This window comes from Salmo trutta, chromosome 23, assembly GCF_901001165.1.
Source record: "Salmo trutta chromosome 23, fSalTru1.1, whole genome shotgun sequence".
Lineage (NCBI taxonomy): Eukaryota > Metazoa > Chordata > Actinopteri > Salmoniformes > Salmonidae > Salmo > Salmo trutta.
Window position 1 is genome coordinate 10,714,086 of NC_042979.1, and position 19,630 is coordinate 10,733,715.

The 19,630-nt window shown below is 41.8% G+C and overlaps 1 protein-coding gene across 1 annotated transcript; it reads left to right on the forward strand.

Annotated features, from left to right (window-relative positions):
- Positions 1 to 628: 628 nt before the first annotated feature.
- Positions 629 to 14,328, forward strand: LOC115159316 (5-hydroxytryptamine receptor 4-like). The gene is made up of 6 exons (XM_029708894.1): positions 629 to 727; positions 989 to 1,135; positions 1,943 to 2,143; positions 10,488 to 10,641; positions 12,073 to 12,656; positions 13,962 to 14,328. The coding sequence occupies exons 1-6, from the start codon at positions 675 to 677 to the stop codon at positions 14,035 to 14,037; spliced, it is 1,215 nt and encodes a 404-aa protein (XP_029564754.1). The 5' UTR covers positions 629 to 674; the 3' UTR covers positions 14,038 to 14,328.
- The last annotated feature ends 5,302 nt before the right edge of the window (positions 14,329 to 19,630 follow it).

The following is a 19,630-nucleotide window of genomic DNA, read 5'->3' on the forward strand; positions in this document are numbered from 1 at the left end:
CTCAAGGGACTTCAACCTCTTCTCTCTCTGCTTTTCAGCACCACCTTTACGTTTTTCTCTTTTTGTTTGGCCATCTTGCTCCACTCCACTATTTATCCAAATGTCACCACTTAACAGAGATGGGAAAGGGGCGGGGCCCAGGTGAAGTTAGAATGGACTGGACCAAAAGTAATTGGCTGGGAGAGCGAGGCTGACAGATGTAATACCCAACCGCAGTGGCAGTGGCCCGGCAGCCCACTCGCCTGGGCCAGTCAGACACACAGCACTTGGTTATTTTTATTTAAGCGGGGGCTGGGGTTATTTATATTTTGCGTTGCATCGGCCCCAATTGTCAAGCGGCCCACCGGGAAAACTCCCGGCGCTCCAGACGGCCAGTCCGTCATTGGCTGTAACATCGTACAGTATTACAGCTGTAACATAAAGTATTACATCTGTACCATCAAACAGTATTACAGCTGTAACAAAGTATTACATCTGTACAATCAAACAGTATTACAGCTGTAACATTGTACAATATTTCAGCTGTAACATCATACAGTCTTAAAGCTGTAGATGTGAACAATTCAGTGTTAGTATTAGAGCTGTGATGAGCTGCCTGGTTGTGTTTGTCCTCAGGGCCACAGCGACTGGTGTGGAGGACTCTCCTTTAGCACCCTCTATGCAGATGAACAGCGATGGCCACAGAATCCCACCCACCTGAACAATACGAACACACAGTGGAACATGAGTAATTCATTTCAATTCAAATCACTTTTACTTCCTGAGAGGGAACATAATTCATTGTTGCGATATGATGGTCTATATGAAACATCTAAACTGAATACCATTTAGAGGCCACACAGCCCACACATCAAATGCTCTCTGTTATTGAAAATATATTTTTTTAAATGTTATGAAAGGTCTTCATTCATACGTCTTATGATTATCAGTCATATTCCAATGATGTTATGATGATGACCGTAATAACAGTAATTGTTTGATTGTTTAGTTCAGTCGATGACGTGGTAAACATGGAGCATGTGCTGAACTCACTGGAGAGGGTCATTCTCACCATCTTCCTCTCCATCATCATCATCATGACTGTTCTGGGAAACCTGCTGGTGATGGTGGCGCTCTGCAAGGACAGACATCTTCGGTAAGCCCACTTCCTGTTACATGTAGGTCACGTCCTGTCAAGGCTTTTTCTAATTTGGGCAAATGTCCATGCTCCACCCTCTCTCCTCTTTCTTCCGTGACCCATCCCTGTAAACGTAATTTTCCTGATGATGTGTGAGTGGAGAAGGAGAGTCTCATTTCATACAAGCACTCCTCGCCGCCTCTCCTCGATTACCTTTGACCCTTTTCAAAAGGAGGTGAGAGGATGGAGGAGAGAGGACGTAGGAGCAAATCCAAATGAGAAAACACCTAAGTGCTCAAAGGAGGGAATGTGACCCTTTTAAAGCAGAACAGAAAATGTGTGCTGTTGGGAGTACTTAGAGTGTGCTTTTTAGCACAATGATAGTTTATAATTGTGTTTACATCCTGTGTCCCACCATCTCTAGAGAACATTATCTTGTTGCTGTCTGTCAACAAGTCTGTATATTTGCTTCTAGGGGATTCTCATATGGGCCTTTTGTTAAGCGCACTGTTTTCTATAAAATGACATTAAGTCATGTACAAAAAAATATTGGACAGAATTTAATTGAAGTAGGACATGTGTGATTGACAGACTGATGAATATGCCACCTTCTGGCTATTGGGTGACAAAGCAGCTCTCACATTAGACACTGGCATTGCTTCTGTCATGTTCTATGTTTATGCAGTAGAGTTATGAGAAAAAAAAGGTTGTTCTGAGTTGATCATTTTAAAAGCTAGATAACAAAAAATATAATTATGTTTGCATTTAACTCATGCACCTTTCTGTAAATGAATGAAAATGCTTTTGTTCCCCTTCTCCCTCCAGGAAAAAGAAGACCAACTACTTCATAGTGTCGTTGGCGTTCGCAGACCTCCTGGTTGCTGTGGTTGTCATGCCATTTGCAGCCATTGAGCTGACCACAGGTCAGTGGAGGTATGGGGAGATCTTCTGTCTGGTCAGGACCTCGTTGGACGTGTTTCTGACCACTGCATCTATCCTACACCTGTGTTGCATAGCACTGGACAGGTGAGCAATGAACATAGTGAAAAACATCCCTTCACTTTGGAAGTTATTGCAAAACTATTGCAAACTGTTGCCACGCCCCCTAGCCCAGTCACCTTGATGCATCCATTCAGCCTAATAGCCGTACACCTTTGTTAGCACCCAGCTGTGTGTTAGCATTAGCACATGTCTTGGAGGGCCCTTCTCTAGCACCTCTCTGTCTTTCTCTGTCCTTAAGCATATGGCAGCCTGTCATGGCTGATACATGAGCAGCTATGTTGTCCTGTCCTGCACCTGCCCCATACAGTCAAAAGTCACTGGAGTAAGTAATCTGCAAGCTCACCCCCTCGTTCCAAACACAAATCTAATGTATGCTTCTCCACAGGACCAGGGCCGGATTACCGAACAGTTATGCCCCGACCTCCAGTGGGCCCTCAACCAATTATTATAATTTTTAATTTGGGGGAGTTTGTGGGCCCCCTGTAGGTCACCCCCCCCGAGATAGCATATGATAGCACAATGTGTATAATTGCAGAACATTTGCTTTAAAAACTCAAATCCAAAACGGAAATCTGTTTTACTGAGCTAAAGGCTAGAGCTGCCTCTTTCAAGGAGCGGGACACTAATCTGGACGCTTATACAAAATTACGCAATGACCTCCGACGAACCATCAAACAGGTTAAGCGTCAATACAGGACTAAGATCGAATCCTACTACACCAGCTCTGATGGATGTGGCAGGGCTTGCTAAGTATCACAGATTACAAAAGGAAACCCAGCCGTGAGCTGCCCATAGACGCAAGCCTACCAGACAAGCTAAATACCTTTTATGCTCGCTTCGAGGCAAGCAACCCTGAACCATGCATGAGAGCACCAGCTGTTCCGGACAATTGTGTGATCTTTCACTCCATAGCCAATGTGAGTAAGATCTTTAAACAGGTTAACATTCGCAAGGCCACTGGGCCACATGGAATACCAGGATGTGTACTCAGAGCATGCGCTGACCAGCTCGCAAGTGTTTTCACTGACATTTTCAACCTATCACTGACCCGGTCTGTAATATCAACTTGTTTCAAGCAGGCCACCATAGTCCCCATGCCAATGCTAAGGTAACCTGCATAAATGACTAAATCCGAGTAGCACTCATATCTATATCTATGAAAGGTTGGTCATGGCTTACATCAACACACTGATGACACAATCTCTATTGCTTCCCACACTTTTAATTGACTACAGCTCAGCATTCAACACCATAGTGCCCTACAAGCTCATCACCAAGCTCAGGACCCTGGGACTGAACACCTCCCTCTGCAACTGGATCCTGGACTTCCCAACCGGCCAACCCGAGGCGGTGAGGGTAGGCAACAACACATTCACCATGTTGATCATCAACACGGGGCCGCTCAGGGATGTGTGCTTCGTCCCCTCCTGTACTCCCTGTTCACCTACGACTGCGTGGACGCGTACGACTCCAACACCATCATCAAGTTTGCTGATGCCAAATAGGTGGTAGCACTGATCACCGACAACGATGAAGCAGCCTACAGGGAGGCGGTCAGAGACTGCCAGGACAACAACCTCTCCCTCAACATCAGCAAGACAAAGGAGCTGATCGTGGACTACAGGAAACAGAGGGATGAGCACGCCCCCATCCACAGGGCTGCTGTGGAGATGGTCAAGAGTTTCAAGTTCCTCGGTGTCCACATCACTATGGAATTAGCATGGTCCACACACACCCACACAGTTGTGAAGGGGCAGAGGAAGGCCCAAAAAATTGTCCAAGACTCCAGCCACCTAAAGGCCTTTGCAGACTGTATGATTTTAGCTGTCTTATACCACCATTTTGTCATCCCAGACAAAATTTCCACGCTGTGGGAAAATTCTTACATTGTAAACGATTGTCGGGCGTCTTAGCTTGTTCAGTGTGACAGGGTCTAGGTCTACTGGTGACTGATCAATAAGAACACGATTGGCACACAATAATACGATTATTGTGACTAGTCAGAATAATATAATTGTTTTATTTAAACATGTACATGATATGTGGAAGAAGAACCATTTCCTAATAATCTTGTTTACATGACACATCTGAAGTCAGTCTACCTGATGAAATTTTGATAAATGCACAAGATCGGCAATCAAAGTAAATGACCATGTTATTTTGGAGAAACCTATTTGATTCGGAGTTTGGACATACACTCAGTGGCCTGTTTATTAGGTACACCACCCCGTTCAAAAAATGCTTTGCTCGTGCAGTCAGTAAGTTACGTGCACGTGGCTTGCTATATAAAGCAGGCAGACAGGCATCGAAGCAATCAGTTACTGTAGGTTGAACGTTAGAATGGGCAAAACGAGTGACCTAGGTGATTTTGAGCGTGGCATGATTGTCGGTGCCAGACGCGCCCGTTTCAGTACCTCAGTATCTCGGAACACACGACTCGTCAGTCCTCACGGATGGGCTATTGCAGCAGACGACCACGACCACAACGGGTTCCACGCTTATCAGTTAAAAACAAGAAGAAGCGGCTCCAGCGAGCACGCGATCACTGAAACTAACACAATTTGTAGAATCCATGCCCTGAAGAATTCAGGCCAAAAGACTGCTAAACAAGGCTGCTAAATAGCTAATCAAATGACTGCACACACAGTGACACAGACACTTTCACACTCCTGTTGTGAAAGTAAAAACATCCTGTCCTCTGAATCATTCAGATGTTCACTGGCAAAATTCAGACTGGCATGTATATGTATTCTTGAGCAGGGGGACCTTGCGGGCGCTGCAGGATTTCAGTCCTTCACGGCGTAGTGTGTTACCAATTGTTTTCTTGGTGACTATGGTCCCAGCTGCCTTGAGATCATTGACAAGATCCTCCTGTGTAGTTCTGGGCTGATTCCTCACCGTTCTCATGATCATTGCAACCCCACGAGGTGAGATCTTGCATGGAGCCCCAGGCCGAGGGATATTGACAATTCTTTTGTGTTTCTTCCATTTGCGAATAATCGCACCAAATGTTGTCACCTTCTCACCAAGCTGCTTGGCGATGGTCTTGTAGCCCATTCCAGCGTTGTGTAGGTCTACAATCTTGTCCCTGACATTGGAGAGCTCTTTGGTCTTTTCCATGGTGGAGAGTTTGGAATCTGATTGATTGATTTTTTCTGTGGACAGGTGTCTTTTATACAGGTAACAAGCTGCGGTTAGGAGCACTCCCTTTAAGAGTGTTCTCCTAATCTCAGCTCGTTACCTGTATAAAAGACACCTGGGAGCCAGAAATCTTTCTGATTGAGAGGGGGTCAAATACTTATTTCCCTCATTAAAATGCTAATCAATTTATAACATTTTTGACATGCGTTTTTCTGGATATTTTTGTTGTTATTCTGTCTCTCACTGTTCAAATAAACCTACCATTAAAATTATAGACTGATCCTTTCTTTATCAGTGGGCAAACATACAAAATCAGCAGGGGATCAAATACTTTTTCCCCCCCACTGTATATTAATTACACTTTGGATGGTGTGTCAATAGAACCCAGTCACTAAAAGGATACAGGCTTCCTTACTAACTCCGGTACCGGAGAGGAAGGAAACCGACTTTAAAACAGTTACAGAGTTTAATGGCTGTGATAGGAGAACACTGAGGATGGATCAGCAACATTGTAGTTACTCCACAATACTAACTTAATTGACAGAGTGAAAATAAGGAAGCCTGAACAGAATAAAAATATTCCAAAACATGCATCCTGTTTTAAACAAGGCACTAAAGTAATAGTACAACAAATATGGCAAGGCAATTCACTTTTTGTCCTGAATACAAAGGGTTATCTTTGGGGCAAATCTAATACAACACATTTCTGAGTACCACTCTCTATATTTTCAAGAATAGTGGTGGCTGCATCATGTTATGCTTGTAATCATTAAGCACTGGGGAGTTTTTCAGGAAGAAAAATAAACAGAATGGAGCTAAGCACAGGCAAAATGCTAGAGGAAAACCTGGTTGTCTGCTTTCCACCAGACACTGGGAGAATAATTCACCTTTCAGCAGGACAAAAACCTAAAACACAAGGCCAAATCTACACTGGAGTTACTTACCAAGAAGACAGTGAATGTTCCTGAGTGGCCTAGTTACCGTTTTGACTTAAATATGCTTGAAAATCTATGGCAAGACCTGAAAATGGTTGTCTAGCAATGATCAACAATCAATTTGACAGAGCTTGAAGAATTTGGAAAAGAGTAATGGGCAAATGTTGCACAATCCAGGTGTGGAAAGCTCTTAGAGACTTACCCAGATAGACTCACAGCTGTAATCGCTGCCGAAGGTGATTCTAAAGCCCAAATCAAACGAAAAGCATTTAGTTTTTTACAGGCGTGAATGAGCGCGTACACACTGGAATTAGAATGCACGGTAGTGAATGAGAGAAAACGGACGTGGCGCGAGCTTCAATGCCTTCAACGGCATCATGCGTTTCAAATTAGAAAGCAAGTGAATGTTTCTTACATGTACGCGAAGCAATGCTGGTAAAGTGAGCGGAAATTTGCCAGAAAATTGTTGTGAATTGTTATGTCTGGACTTTTAAAAAGTGTCTATTTTGTGTTGATAAGGTTAGCTGCCAGTGCCAGTAATACATATTTAAAAACAATGTTATGCCTACCTTTGTTGATTTTGAGCACAGGCATATGGCCTATGCAGGCTACGGCTGGGAAACTTGCAGAACTCTGTTCAAGAGAGAATACTGCTATGTAGAAAGAATGAGACTAGCTAAATTCTTTATCATCTGCTAGGGTGTATTAGCTACAACTCTCCTCATGTTCGTGAGCCGACGTAACAGGAGGCAGGTACGGGGCTCCCGTAGGACATACAGTGTAAGGTGAGTCAAAAGAAACACACAACAATAATTCACAAAGCAAATATAACATATTACAACTGTTTATTATGGATTCTCATGACCATTAAGTTGGCATACACTAGGCAGTGTAATGTGAATTGACTCTCTCTACTCTGGCACGCAAATTTTGACGCCGTTGACGACGTCTGTCTGTGTGGTTTCGGCTTATCATGTTTTCATTCAGGGGATTGAATACTTATCTAATCAAGATATATTAGTGTTTTATTTTTCATGAATTTCAAAAAATGTTTTAGAATATTTCTTCCACTTTTACATTGCAGAGTATTTTGTGTAGATCGTTGACAAAAAATGACAATTGAATCCATTTTAATCACACTTTGTAACACCAAAACACATGAAAAAGTCAAGGGGTGTGAATACCTTCTGAAGGCACCGTATTTAATGGGCCATTGTGTAACGATTGATTGAAATAAGAACACATTTGTATGTGTTGTTGTATGCTTTGATGGAAGTAGTTGATTTTGTGTCATGTATTTCATGTTTTGATGGTCTTAAAGGAAAGTTCCACCCCAAAACTATCTTTTGGTATTTGTTTCATTAGTCCATTGTTGACATAGTCCCAAAATGTTTTGCTTGTCAGCACTCAAGTTTTCAAGATATGTAACTTTCAAAATACAGAACTCATCCCCTATACAATGCCATTTTGCATCATATGATGCAAGCTATTTTCATGTGCTGTGTGTGAAAGCAGGTTTTTGTAAGGTGTAAGGTTTTTGTTGAAGATAGCTATATCAGTGCCTGTAGAAAACCTGTCTTCTGTAGGCCTACTGTGTGTGGCATTGTTTCCCCTCAGGTATCAAGCTAATTTATCTTAGCTAGTTATCTAGCTAGCCAAACGTTAGATTTGACTTAGCTAGGAGTATTCCCTGTCTCTGAGTTAATGTAGCCCTTTCCTGTAGTCAAATTACCAAATCACCCTCTAGTGGCCTCACGGGTGGAATATTATTAATATTTTTCATAATTTCATAATTAATAGACATTGGGTTTTCTTAACTGCCAAAAATCTGGTGTTTCTATATCAAATGTTTTTTCAAATATATTTCAGTTTTATATGATGTAGATCAAGTGTAATATTAGGATGCAAACTCAAAATGAAATACCTTCAACATGTCAGATATAGAATTGAAATGTATCTTCTTTTTTAAGCCCATACCTATGTGTATAAGCAGTATACTTTTGTTCAAAGTAGATTTGTACCAAGAAACATTCTGTGTGTGCCCACTGCAGTAAACTTAACATGGTTGGTAGCTACAGTAGTTGGCAAGCTTATAATTCATGCTTTTATGGTGGTCCAGTTACTGTATGGTTTTTATCCTTATTATTTCCATGAGTTAGCTAGCTAGCTAGTCTCAGTCTGGATGCAGGCATAGTTACTTTAACGTTAGGTGGATATAGCTAGCTATATTGAAATGAAAGGAGTGTCTCAATTGTTCAGCCAAGTTTAAACTATCCAGTTAGACTCTCCACTTAAACGTTGCCATGTCTTTGTCCCCCAGATACTAAAGTAGAATCTCAAATGTTTATCCACGTTTGTCCATTTTGACTGTCCCCTAAACTCTTGTTATGTCTGTATTCCCCAGATACAGATACTAAAGACGTGTGTTACAAGTTGGAAAGAAGACTGCCTGCCCAAGCATTGATGATGCCTGAAAGTCATACTGTAAGTATACATGTGGAATATTGAATTCTATTTAATATGTAATACTGTAAACCATGCACAAAGGGGCTGAACTCAACTCAATGCAGATTAACGTCCTGCACACAGCAATAGACTGTATAGGAGTAGAGCATGTTCTGAGCAATTTTTTATTTTACCTTTATTTAACTAGGCAAGTCAATTAAGAAAAATGCTTTGGATATGAATTAAATGAAACAGGATTGGTCACAGCAGAAGCATTCCTCCTTGGGGTTAACGTTACATCTTCACTGGAGCTCTCCTAAACACTGCAGACCTGGTAGCAGCTAACCTCGGTGTGTGTGTGTGTGTGTGTGTGTGTGTGTGTGTGTGTGTGTGTGTGTGTGTGTGTGTGTGTGTGTGTGTGTGTGTGTGTGTGTGTGTGTGTGTGTGTGTGTGTGTGTGTGTGTGTGTGTGTGTGTGTGTGTGTGTGTGTTGTGTGTGTGATCATTTTTCTACATTGATACCATTCTCTTATCCCCAGGTTGTTACACATATGGCTGAATAACTCTGCCAGGCGACCAAAAGAACAAGAGACCCGAACCGTTCTGACTCTCGGGGACAATCACCTCTACTCCCTGGCATTCACCATCATGAATGGGCAGGCTCTGGAGCAGAAAATATTGTTTCGTTGTTGTTGTTGTTGTTTGACATAAAATCATGTTTAAAATGTATACCTGGTAGGGGCTGTGGGGTGGTTACTTTCCTTCAGCCTCATTCCTCAGCTTTAATTGGTAGGGCTGCTGTGATATTCAAATGATGGATTGTGCTTCTAAAATGTTGGTTGATTTGTGTGTTCCTTATTTATTTATTTTTTTATCTTTTGCATGACTTCATTTTGTAGTTGAAATTAAGAGCTGAAAAATAAACATTTGTGTAGTAACGTTGTAACTTTGATTGTTAGAAGTATTTGTACTTTAAGAAAATGTGCAGATTCTGTAATAGAGAGAAGGTAGAAAAAGATAACCCAGTAAGAAACTAAGAAATGAACACTGCTGGGTAAATAAAAATATAAATAATGATAACCCAGCCATAAAGTAATAAATAACCTTCGGCTGGGTTAAAAATACATGAATAACAATAACCCAGCAAGAGTAAAAACCAACCCACTGCTGGGTCAAAATAACCTAGTGCCAGGTATCAATCAATCAATCAATCAATCAAATGTATTTATAAAGCCCGTTTTACATCAGCAGATGTCACACTGTGCTATACAGAAACCCAACCTAAAACCCCAAACAGCTAGCAATGTAGATGTAGAAGCACGGTAGGTACTATATTGACCCAGTGCTGGGTTACAGAAATGACCCACATTTGTTTAGTGTAACATTTTATTATAAAACTGCAATCGGTCATTAGAAGGATTTTAAAGTAGTCTTTAAAGTAGTCTTTGAAGTGATGAGTCACTGCTTTTCTTTCTTATCCACCTATATAGGGCTAATGCATTTAAAAGAGGGTTTCAATTTAGTTTATTATTTGGTATCGCAAGTAAGGAGATTATTAAGGAATAAGGAATGAGTCATCATTGGCAATATTTTGGTATGTACATAGCAGGTGTCAAAATGCAATGGCTCTTGGGGAGCAGAAAGCACACAGATTGAAATAATACTTTTTAAATGTTCATGTTTTGAAAATAACTTTTTAGTTATCAGATTTGATTTTTTTTTTTGTGGCCTGTAGATATAAATATTATTCAGAAACCCACTATCAATAGATTACAGGTTTTGTCCTCTGTTGAATCTATAATGTTGTTGATGTTGTTATAATGTTGTTATATTATTTTGATACTGTAGGTACTATGCGATCTGCTGCCAGCCGCTGGTGTACAGGACTAAGATGACTCCCGTCAGAGTGGCCCTAATGCTGGGGGGATGCTGGGTCATCGCCTCCTTCATCTCCTTCCTTCCCATCATGCAAAGCTGGCATGCCATCGGCATAGAGGACATTGTAAGTCTGTAAGCAGCTGTGGCCAGCCTGTCTATCTGATGGTTCTACTACAGACAGAGTCTTGCTCTGTAGTCTAAATCGTTTGATCTAAAACATTTATATACTGGAGGTTTTGAACTACCATTAATTGTTTTGTTGATCCTTGAAAATGTGGACAGATGTTAAGTGAAGGACACATGGTTAAACCAACAAGCATTCCATTTTTTATTTGAATAACATTTCAAGTTCGTAGAATGGTGTTGTAGTAGTCATAAAACAATTGTACTTTTCACAGCCCTTTTCAGCAACAAGCATAACAGATCAAACTGGAGACCTATGTTTGAATAGTTTTTTGAATGTTTTGACATAGTGCCGATTTTGAGCTGCTCAGATCATGAACTGTTCATGCGTCAAGCTCTTTGGGGAGAGCAAACACACAAGCCCTCTTTTAGTTCTAAAAATAGTACTATGACTCATTGTTTCACCTTTGACATCTGAAAAAATGTATCTCTGTCAAATGATGACACTGATTATTGTTTACAAAATTCAAATTATCCATATACACTGACTGTACAAAACATTAGGAACACCTTCCTAATATTGAGTTGCACCCTCTTTTTCCCTCAGAACAGCCTCAATTTGTCGGGGCATGGACTATATGTCAAATGCGTCCCACAGTGAAGCTGGCCCATGTTGACTCCAATGCTTCACACAGTTATGTCAAGTTGTCTGGATGTCCTTTGGGTTGTGGACCATTCTTGATACACACGGAAACTGTTGAGCGTGAAAATACCCAAAATTGTTGCAGTTCTTGTCAAACTCAAACCGGTGTGTCTGGCACCTACTACCATACCCTGCTCAAAGGCACTTAAATATTTTGTCTTGCCCATTCACCCTCTGAATGGCACGCATAAACAAGGTTTAAACATCCTTCTTAACCTGTCTCCTCCCCGTCATCTACACTGATTTGAAGTGGATTTAACAGGTGACATCAATAAGGGATCATAGCTTTCACCTGGATTCACCTGGTCAGTCTAGGTCATGGAAAGGTGTTCCTAATGTTTTGTTCTCTCAGTGTAAGTGCCGTCCAAGTGCACTCAACCATCCTAGGCTAACGCTACCACTACCCTTTACATAGACATAAACACCCAAGAAAATTCCAAGCGCACTGAGATCTAAACACTGGAGTCAGTGCTGAGTACAATTCACAGCTACCGGTTTATGAACACAAATAATACTATATGTCAACGTCTACCTGTTCATAGTTTGTTTTAAGAGAGTCACTAAATGGACATTAGGCAATCGTTACACTCTCGGTTGAAGGGGATAAGAGCGTGTCACTATTCCATAAGTGGATGTGGATACAACAGTACGCACACGCCTCTTCCTGTACGTGGATCTGCTTGTTCATTGATTGCGCTCTCTCTCTCTCTGCATGCTGTCTGTCTCCAGATTGAGGAGAGGAAGTTCAGCAGCAGCAGCAGCAGCAACAAGACCAGCTGTGTATTCGTGGTGAACCGTCCACATGCTCTCATCTGCTCCGCCGTGGCCTTCTACGTTCCCCTGGGCCTCATGGTGCTGGCCTACCAGCGCATCTACATCACCGCCATGGGCCACGCGCGGCAGATCGGCACGCTGCAGCGGGCAGGCTCCGCCCACTACTCGGCGCCCCCCCATCACTACCTCAGCTCCGAGCAGCAGGGCTCCAGTCGCATGCGCATAGAGACCAAAGCTGCCAAGACCCTGGCTGTCATCATGGGCTGCTTCTGTCTCTGCTGGGCCCCGTTCTTCATCACCAACGTGGTGGACCCCTTCATCCACTACAGTGTGCCCTGGCAGATGTGGACCGCCTGGCTGTGGCTTGGCTATATTAACTCTGGCCTTAACCCCTTTCTCTACGCCTTCCTGAACAGGGCCTTCAGACGGGCCTTCCTCATGGTACTGTGTTGTGGTGGTGAGAGATACGTACACCAGGGGAGCTACGGCCCCACCAGACGCTACTCTGGATCTGTCAACAGGACCTCCATCGCACTCAGGTAAGGAACTGATACTGGACCACCCACACGTGTCCTACCTTTTATCATTTAGCCTTGAATTAAGATCATTCTCTTACAGGTGCAGATACAAAATGTTCTCTCAGGTGGGTTAAGCTGAGTCTCTGGTGCCCTATCTTACTTCAAATACATTTAGAATCATCTGAGATGAGATATTGCCCAAGATGTTTGTGTCACATCCTGATCTGTTTCACCTGTCTTTGTGCTTGTCCCGTCGAGTCCTACCAGCGTGTTCCTGTGTTTCCTGTGCTCTCATTTTTGTTTTTCTTAGTCTTCCCAGTTCTGACCTTTCTGCCTGTCCTGACCCTGATTCCGCACGCCGTCCTGTACCTGCCTGACTCTGATTTGGATTACGACCCTTTGCCTGCCTTGACTTACCTTTTGCCTGCCTTCATAAGGCATTGCAGTAATTCCTCGTGTCTTCCATGGTGGCTCCTTGCTGGGAGACAGCGTTGTGGAGCTGGTCTGAGTCTGCTGGGTCAGTCATAGCCAGTTCGTACTATCAAGGCTCAGGCTAAGACCCAGATGCAGACACAGGAGGTGGATAGTGTATGGTACGAGTCTCAGGCAAAAGGTAAGTCAAGGCAGGCAAAGGGTCGTAATCCAAATCAGAGTCATGCAGGCACAGCACGACGGGCAGGATCAGTCAGGACAGGCAGAGGTCAGAACTGGGAAGACTAAGAAAAACAAAAACTAGAGCACAGGAAACGCGGAAAACACACCGGTAGGATTTGACATCTAAGGCACTGCATCTTAGTGCTAGAGGCGTCACTACAGACCCTGGTTCAATTCCAGGCTGTATCACAATCGGCAGTGATTGGGATTCCCGTAAGGCGGCGCACAATTGGCCCAGCGTCTTCCGGGTTAGAGTTTGGCCGGGGTAGGCCGTACATAAGGATTTGTTCTTAACTGACTTCCCTAGTTAAATAAAGGTTAAATAAAAACATTAAAAAATTTATGGGACAAACACAAAGACAGGTGAAACAGATCAGGGTGTGACAGTTTGAGATCTGAAGAGAAAACCTGGTTATTCTCCAATCGGGGTCATCAAAGAATGAATATTTACATCAGATTTCAACATGTTGAATCAGAAGCTTGAGTTTGTTTAACTGTTGAACGTCTGTGTGTTATTTAAAAATGTCTCATGTTTAAGTAGACAACCAGGAAGCCAGAATAGGTTATCGTCAATTGAAGACAAGTAAAGGATGGGGCATCATTAGGGAGATTTAGATTTGCTCTTATACCCTGTTTTTTTCCATACCCAATTTGGTTGGGCTCGTTGAGCAGTGCTGTACTCTTCTGCCAGACTCAGAGGCCCATGTGTGAGGAAGGCACTTATGCCACTCAGCCCACGCCTATATGACCTCATCAACACTACTGGATACACAGAGGGGGAAAAACAAAATGGATGTGACTATATCCTGGATTGTCAATTGGCCCAGAAGTAGTATGTATGTGGCATTTGGAAATGGGATAGTGTTTGTTTATTCATGTTTTTATGATTATGTTTTCCATTTGAAATCGGATGAGGTGCCGGATGTTGTGATCTTTTTGTGTCATCATTTATCTTTCTCAAAGGAGAGAGAGAGAGAGAGAGAGAGAGGTAGCTGGTTTTACATACTTCTCTCCAGGGTGACTTAGCCTTTTGTTATTGTTCAATGTTTTGTTTGTGAGTTTTTCACATAATGATTATGACTTTGTTTCCATACAAAATGTTACAAGTCTACCATCCATGTGTTTCTATTTTATTACATTTTGGAAAATAACATTTCATTCTTAACTGGTAACTCTGCGGCCGTATTCACAGTTGTAGTGGTTACTCCTTGGATACATTTTTGTGTAATGTAGTAGGCAGAAAAATAAATGGTATTATAGACACCCTAATGTCTCTCTATTAAAAAATGTCTGAGACACAACGCAGATGTCTATTTTTTCCACTCAGAATCAAATTACTGCAACTGGAATAGAAGCTGTTGGAAAGTCATTACGGATTTTGCGTAAGATACTTTTTCTTCTAGCTTTAAAGTGGTCAGCAGTCAGTCACATAGTGAAAATGTCAACCAATCGATTGGTTGAAAAAACAGTCTACTTTCAGTCTACCAAGATTTGATTTAGTTGGGGACAACCCTACTTCCCCTAACCCTTTAACCTAACCCTAACCCCTAGCATAGGCAACGTTAGCCACCTAGCTACCTAGCTAGAATTCATAACATATCATATGTTTTACAAATTTGTAACATATTGTATGTTTTGCAAATTCGTAACATATTGTATGTTTAGCAAATTTGTAACATATAATATGAATTGTAATTCATAACATATCATACGAAATGGGCGATGAACATCCACAAATGAATACATACCATACAAAACATAACATATCATACTAAACGGAGTGTCTCAGATTTACGTACAGAATAATACGAAATGCTCTGAGAACATGTTGATGGAACAGCTTGTTGTGTTGTGGCCATAGAAATAATCCATAGGTTTTGGAACCTCTAACCCTGGCAATTTGACTGTTAAACTCCTGGGTATACTATGAATAGCTGACAGTTTTGTCTTAAATGGAAACTTACATCTATGGATAAATATGTCTATGGTTGGTTGTGGCTGTCAGTTTGCCTTTTGCAAATCTCCAAAACAGTCTTGTGAAAAAATGTATAGTTTGGGAAGCAAATGCTGTCATTATTACATGTATAATATGGTAGTTATTTTAACGTAACTATTTTTTACAAACAAAAAATATTTGATTCATAAAATATTTAATCAGTCATCTTCCTCAAATGAAGGGGATGATGACAGAATATTTGCGAGAGGTAGGGTTTTTCGGAGACCAAAAGAATCGGGAAGATTGCAGATTGTCGTTTTTATAAGGATTCCAAAAAACAGAGGCAGTTGGATAACTTATTCATTGAAGTAAATACATTTTGAAAAAATACAAATGTATATATATAATATACATGTATATATTATTATTAGCTTGCATACAGGTGTATGATGAGATGCTAGCTAGCTAACCCTACTGTATAGCTAAGTAAATCCAATATCATCAGCTAGCTAACTTCTTATTAGCTATCTATCTTGATGTTTATCATTGTAAATTTAAACACAAGCTCCAAATGCATTTGTAGATAACAGTCATGTAAGAGGGTGAAAGGACTTTTGCTCCAGCTGTCAGAAAAAGGAGGAAGTAGACTGGATAGGGCAGGTCATTTTTGGGGAGGACATTATGGAAAGATTCTCTAGTTCTAGTTCCTAGTAAGGAAAAATGTTAGGACAGAGAGATATTAGCAACGTGTTAAAACATGAGGTGGATAAATGGATCTTGCCACGGTATCTCTGTGCATTTAAATTGCGATCGATTGTCACGCCCTGATCTGTTTCACCTGTCCTTGTGCTTGTCTCCACCCCCCTCCAGGTGTCGCCCATCTTCCCCATTATCCCCTGTGTATTTATACCTGTGTATTTATACCTGTGTTTTCTGTCTGTTGCCAGTTCGTCTTGTTTGTTCAAGCCTACCGGCGTTTTGTTTCAGCTCCTGTTTTTCCCTAGTCTCTATTTCTCGTCCTCCTGGTTTTTGACCTTTGCCTGTCCTGACCCTGTACCCACCTGCCTGACCTCTGCCTTTCTCTGAGCCTGCCTGCCGTCCTGTACCTTTGCTCCACCTCTGGATTACCGGCCTCTGCCTGACCTGACCCTGAGCCTGCCTGACGTCCTGTACCTTTGCTCCACCTCTGGATTACCGACCTCTGCCTGACCTGACCCTGAGCCTGCCTGACGTCCTGTACCTTGGCCTCGTTTGCATGCCCATATGGTTACAATAAATATTGTTACTTCACACAATCTGCACTTGGGTCTTACCTTGATTACTGATATCGATAAAATGCATTTTCTTCCATTGTCCGTAGCTTATGCCTGCCCATACCATTATCCCACCGCCACCATGTGGCACTCTGTTCACAATGTTGACATTAGCAAACTGCTCACCCGCACGGTGTCATGCACGTGAGGCCGGTTGGACGTACTGCCAAATTCTTTAAAACGACGCTGGAGGCAGCTTATGCTAGAGAAATTAACATTAAATTCTCTGGCAACAGCTCTGGTGGACACTCCGTAGTCAGCATGCCAATATCACATGACCTCAAAACTAGAGACACCTATGGCATTGTTCTGTGTGACAAAAACAGTGACCTTTTATTGTCCCTAGCACAAGGTGCACCTGTGCAATGATAAGGCTGTTTAATCAGCTTCTTGAATTTCCACACCTGTCAGGTGGATGGATTATCTTGGCAAAGGAGAAATTCTAACTAACAGGGATGTTAACAAATTTACAAAAAATGTATGGAATTTTTCGGGGGTCTTTACATGTTGTGTTTATATTTTGTTCAGTGATTGCCTAGTTACTTTTACCCCTATAATCACATGTACATACTGTATTACCATAATTATCTCAACTACCTCATACCCCTGCACATTGACTCAGTACTGGTACTCCTTGTATATAGCCTCGTTATTGTTTTTATTGTGTTCCTATTTTCTTTTTTATTTAGCAAATGTTTGTCTTACTTTTTAACTCTGCATTGTTGGGAATGGGCTCGTAGGTAAGCATTTCACTGTAAAGTTTACACCTGTTGTATTCGGCGCATGTGACCAATACAATTTGATTTGATTGAGGTAGGGGAGGGGGAGGCCTGGGGAGGAGAAATTAAGAAGTTCCTCATTTGTATTCCGTAGACCTCGCTAACTCCTCAAACCTGATTCATAGTAGAGAGCACTGGTCGTCTTTCCATGAGGTTTCAGGATGTTGAATAACACTTTATTAGTTATGTTATAATGCCTACATAGGATGGTCAAAATCCATTCTGTGTTGAATTGTGCATCCATTGTTTTCAGTATTTGTTATGGATTTCCCTTTGCTTAGTAGCTTTAGCTGCTCTAGTCTGTATTTGTTTATTCTGAAGCTGCTGCAGCAGAACAAAGTGTCGATAGAGAGTGTGTGTTTAGTAATCTGCAGGAAAAAGACATAAGGACATTACACGTCAAAAAACCAAGCCTTGTGTAACAAGGTCATAATATACACAGAGAATAAAGTTCTTGTGGCTGAAAAGCTGGTTTAGCCTTGGTTCACACACAGATTACCATCCACTCTGCTGCGCTCGGATCTCACCTTGGTTCACACATTAATAAGGCTTGGTTCATTGATGCACTTCGCTGAGCACTCTGGTTTTATTCACATAGCAAATAGGGAAGGATTGAAAATGAATTTATATATATTATATATATATATTCACACACTTTTTGTATTTACATTTTAAGATGCATCAATAGCACAATGAAATGCACAGAATGCTAGAGATTGATTATTTTTGTCATAGTATGATTAAAATAACCTGCGGCCCTCTTCTCCATCACTTCCTCTTACCATGTCTCTACTCAATTGAAGACTGTCCACAGTTTTTGCTCAAGCTCTGAGGTAAAATAACTTAGAGTGTTCATTAGATGAACAGATTCTGCATCTGCAGTAACTTTCACCTACACCCAAAAATTGTAATCTAGGAATGTCAAATGCGGAAATGTGTCCCAATGGTGCTGAGCTGCTGACAGGGATGTAGTGTGCTTTTTTCAGGGATATTTTTATGGATTGTGTCAGGCTCCAGCAGCCACACACACCCTCAGCCTCTCTGTTTGCAAATGGCTGAAGCTGAGCAGTGCTAGGGTTGGTTAGGGTTTAGATCACAAATCTGCATTTGAAAGTGGAGTTGCTACAGGAAGTAGTGTTGGTGGCCATATTGAGAGCAGTCCCAGCTAGCACATTTGGTTTCTTGGAAGTAGTGGTAGCGTACATTTTTGGTTTCCCATTGGTTCTGGGAACGAAGATATATGTTTCTGAGAATCTAGTGTAGCACATAGGGATGTGTGAAACTTACTCCGCAGCCTTAAGTATCCCTTTTGCTTTGCCTCATTAGCTAGCTTTTGAGGTGGTGCGATCGGCAACGCTTGAGGAGGGCGGTCACGTGTGTTTTTAAGGCAGAGGTCCCGAGTTCGCGCCAGGTATTGGCCAAATCGGGAGGAGGTAGTACTCCCTAAGCAAACAGCGTGACGTCCTTTACAGTGGTTCCTAGTGACTCGGATCTACAGTTGCGCTCAGTTCAGTGCTGGGGTCACCGTTAAGTAAGTTTGAGGGGTGAATGTAGCACATGGGGATGTGTGAAACTCACTCCTCACCCTGTAATAGGCCTACGTAGTGCTCCTCTGCATGTTGTTTTGCTGCAGGCTTAGTTTTTAGTAGCCTAGCTAGGACACTTTCCCTCCGCTGTGCACTGTAAATGGGACAAACAAAGCAGTGCAATTGAAGTTGATTTCACCGATGCCAGGACATCAGGCTATAATTTGATAATATAGATGACTCAATTGTTGACTCGCTTATGTGTCCTGTTCGGCCCACGGGCCTTATGTTTGACATGTATGCTAGCCTATTAGCCACGCTATGACTACGTTATGACTGACTTGTGATCATTGCCCTGAAACAGTGCATCCCCCCCGAATGGGTGGAGGCAGTAAACAATGTACGGGGCCAGCTGTGATTTACAGCTATACATTTTTTGGGGAAAAAGCGAAGAAATGTATTGGTGAATTATATTAATCATGTATTCAACCATCTATTTTGCCAACAATGCCTTACTGTACATCATGGAATTTTGAGTAAAGTAGAACCTATTTAAAACCTCTTATAAAATTGGTTTTGTAGCATAAAGTAGGAATTTGATATTCTTCACTGATATTATGATTGTCTGTTTGTTTCATATCTGCAAAGTAATTAATGCTGTCAGTTCCACTTTTTAACATTCTCTGAACGTTCTGAGAACATCATTTAAAACAGAACCATAAGGAAACCTGTAGGAAATGTTACTCTAAAGTACCAAAATTCCAACAGACGAACATTGCTTCTTAAC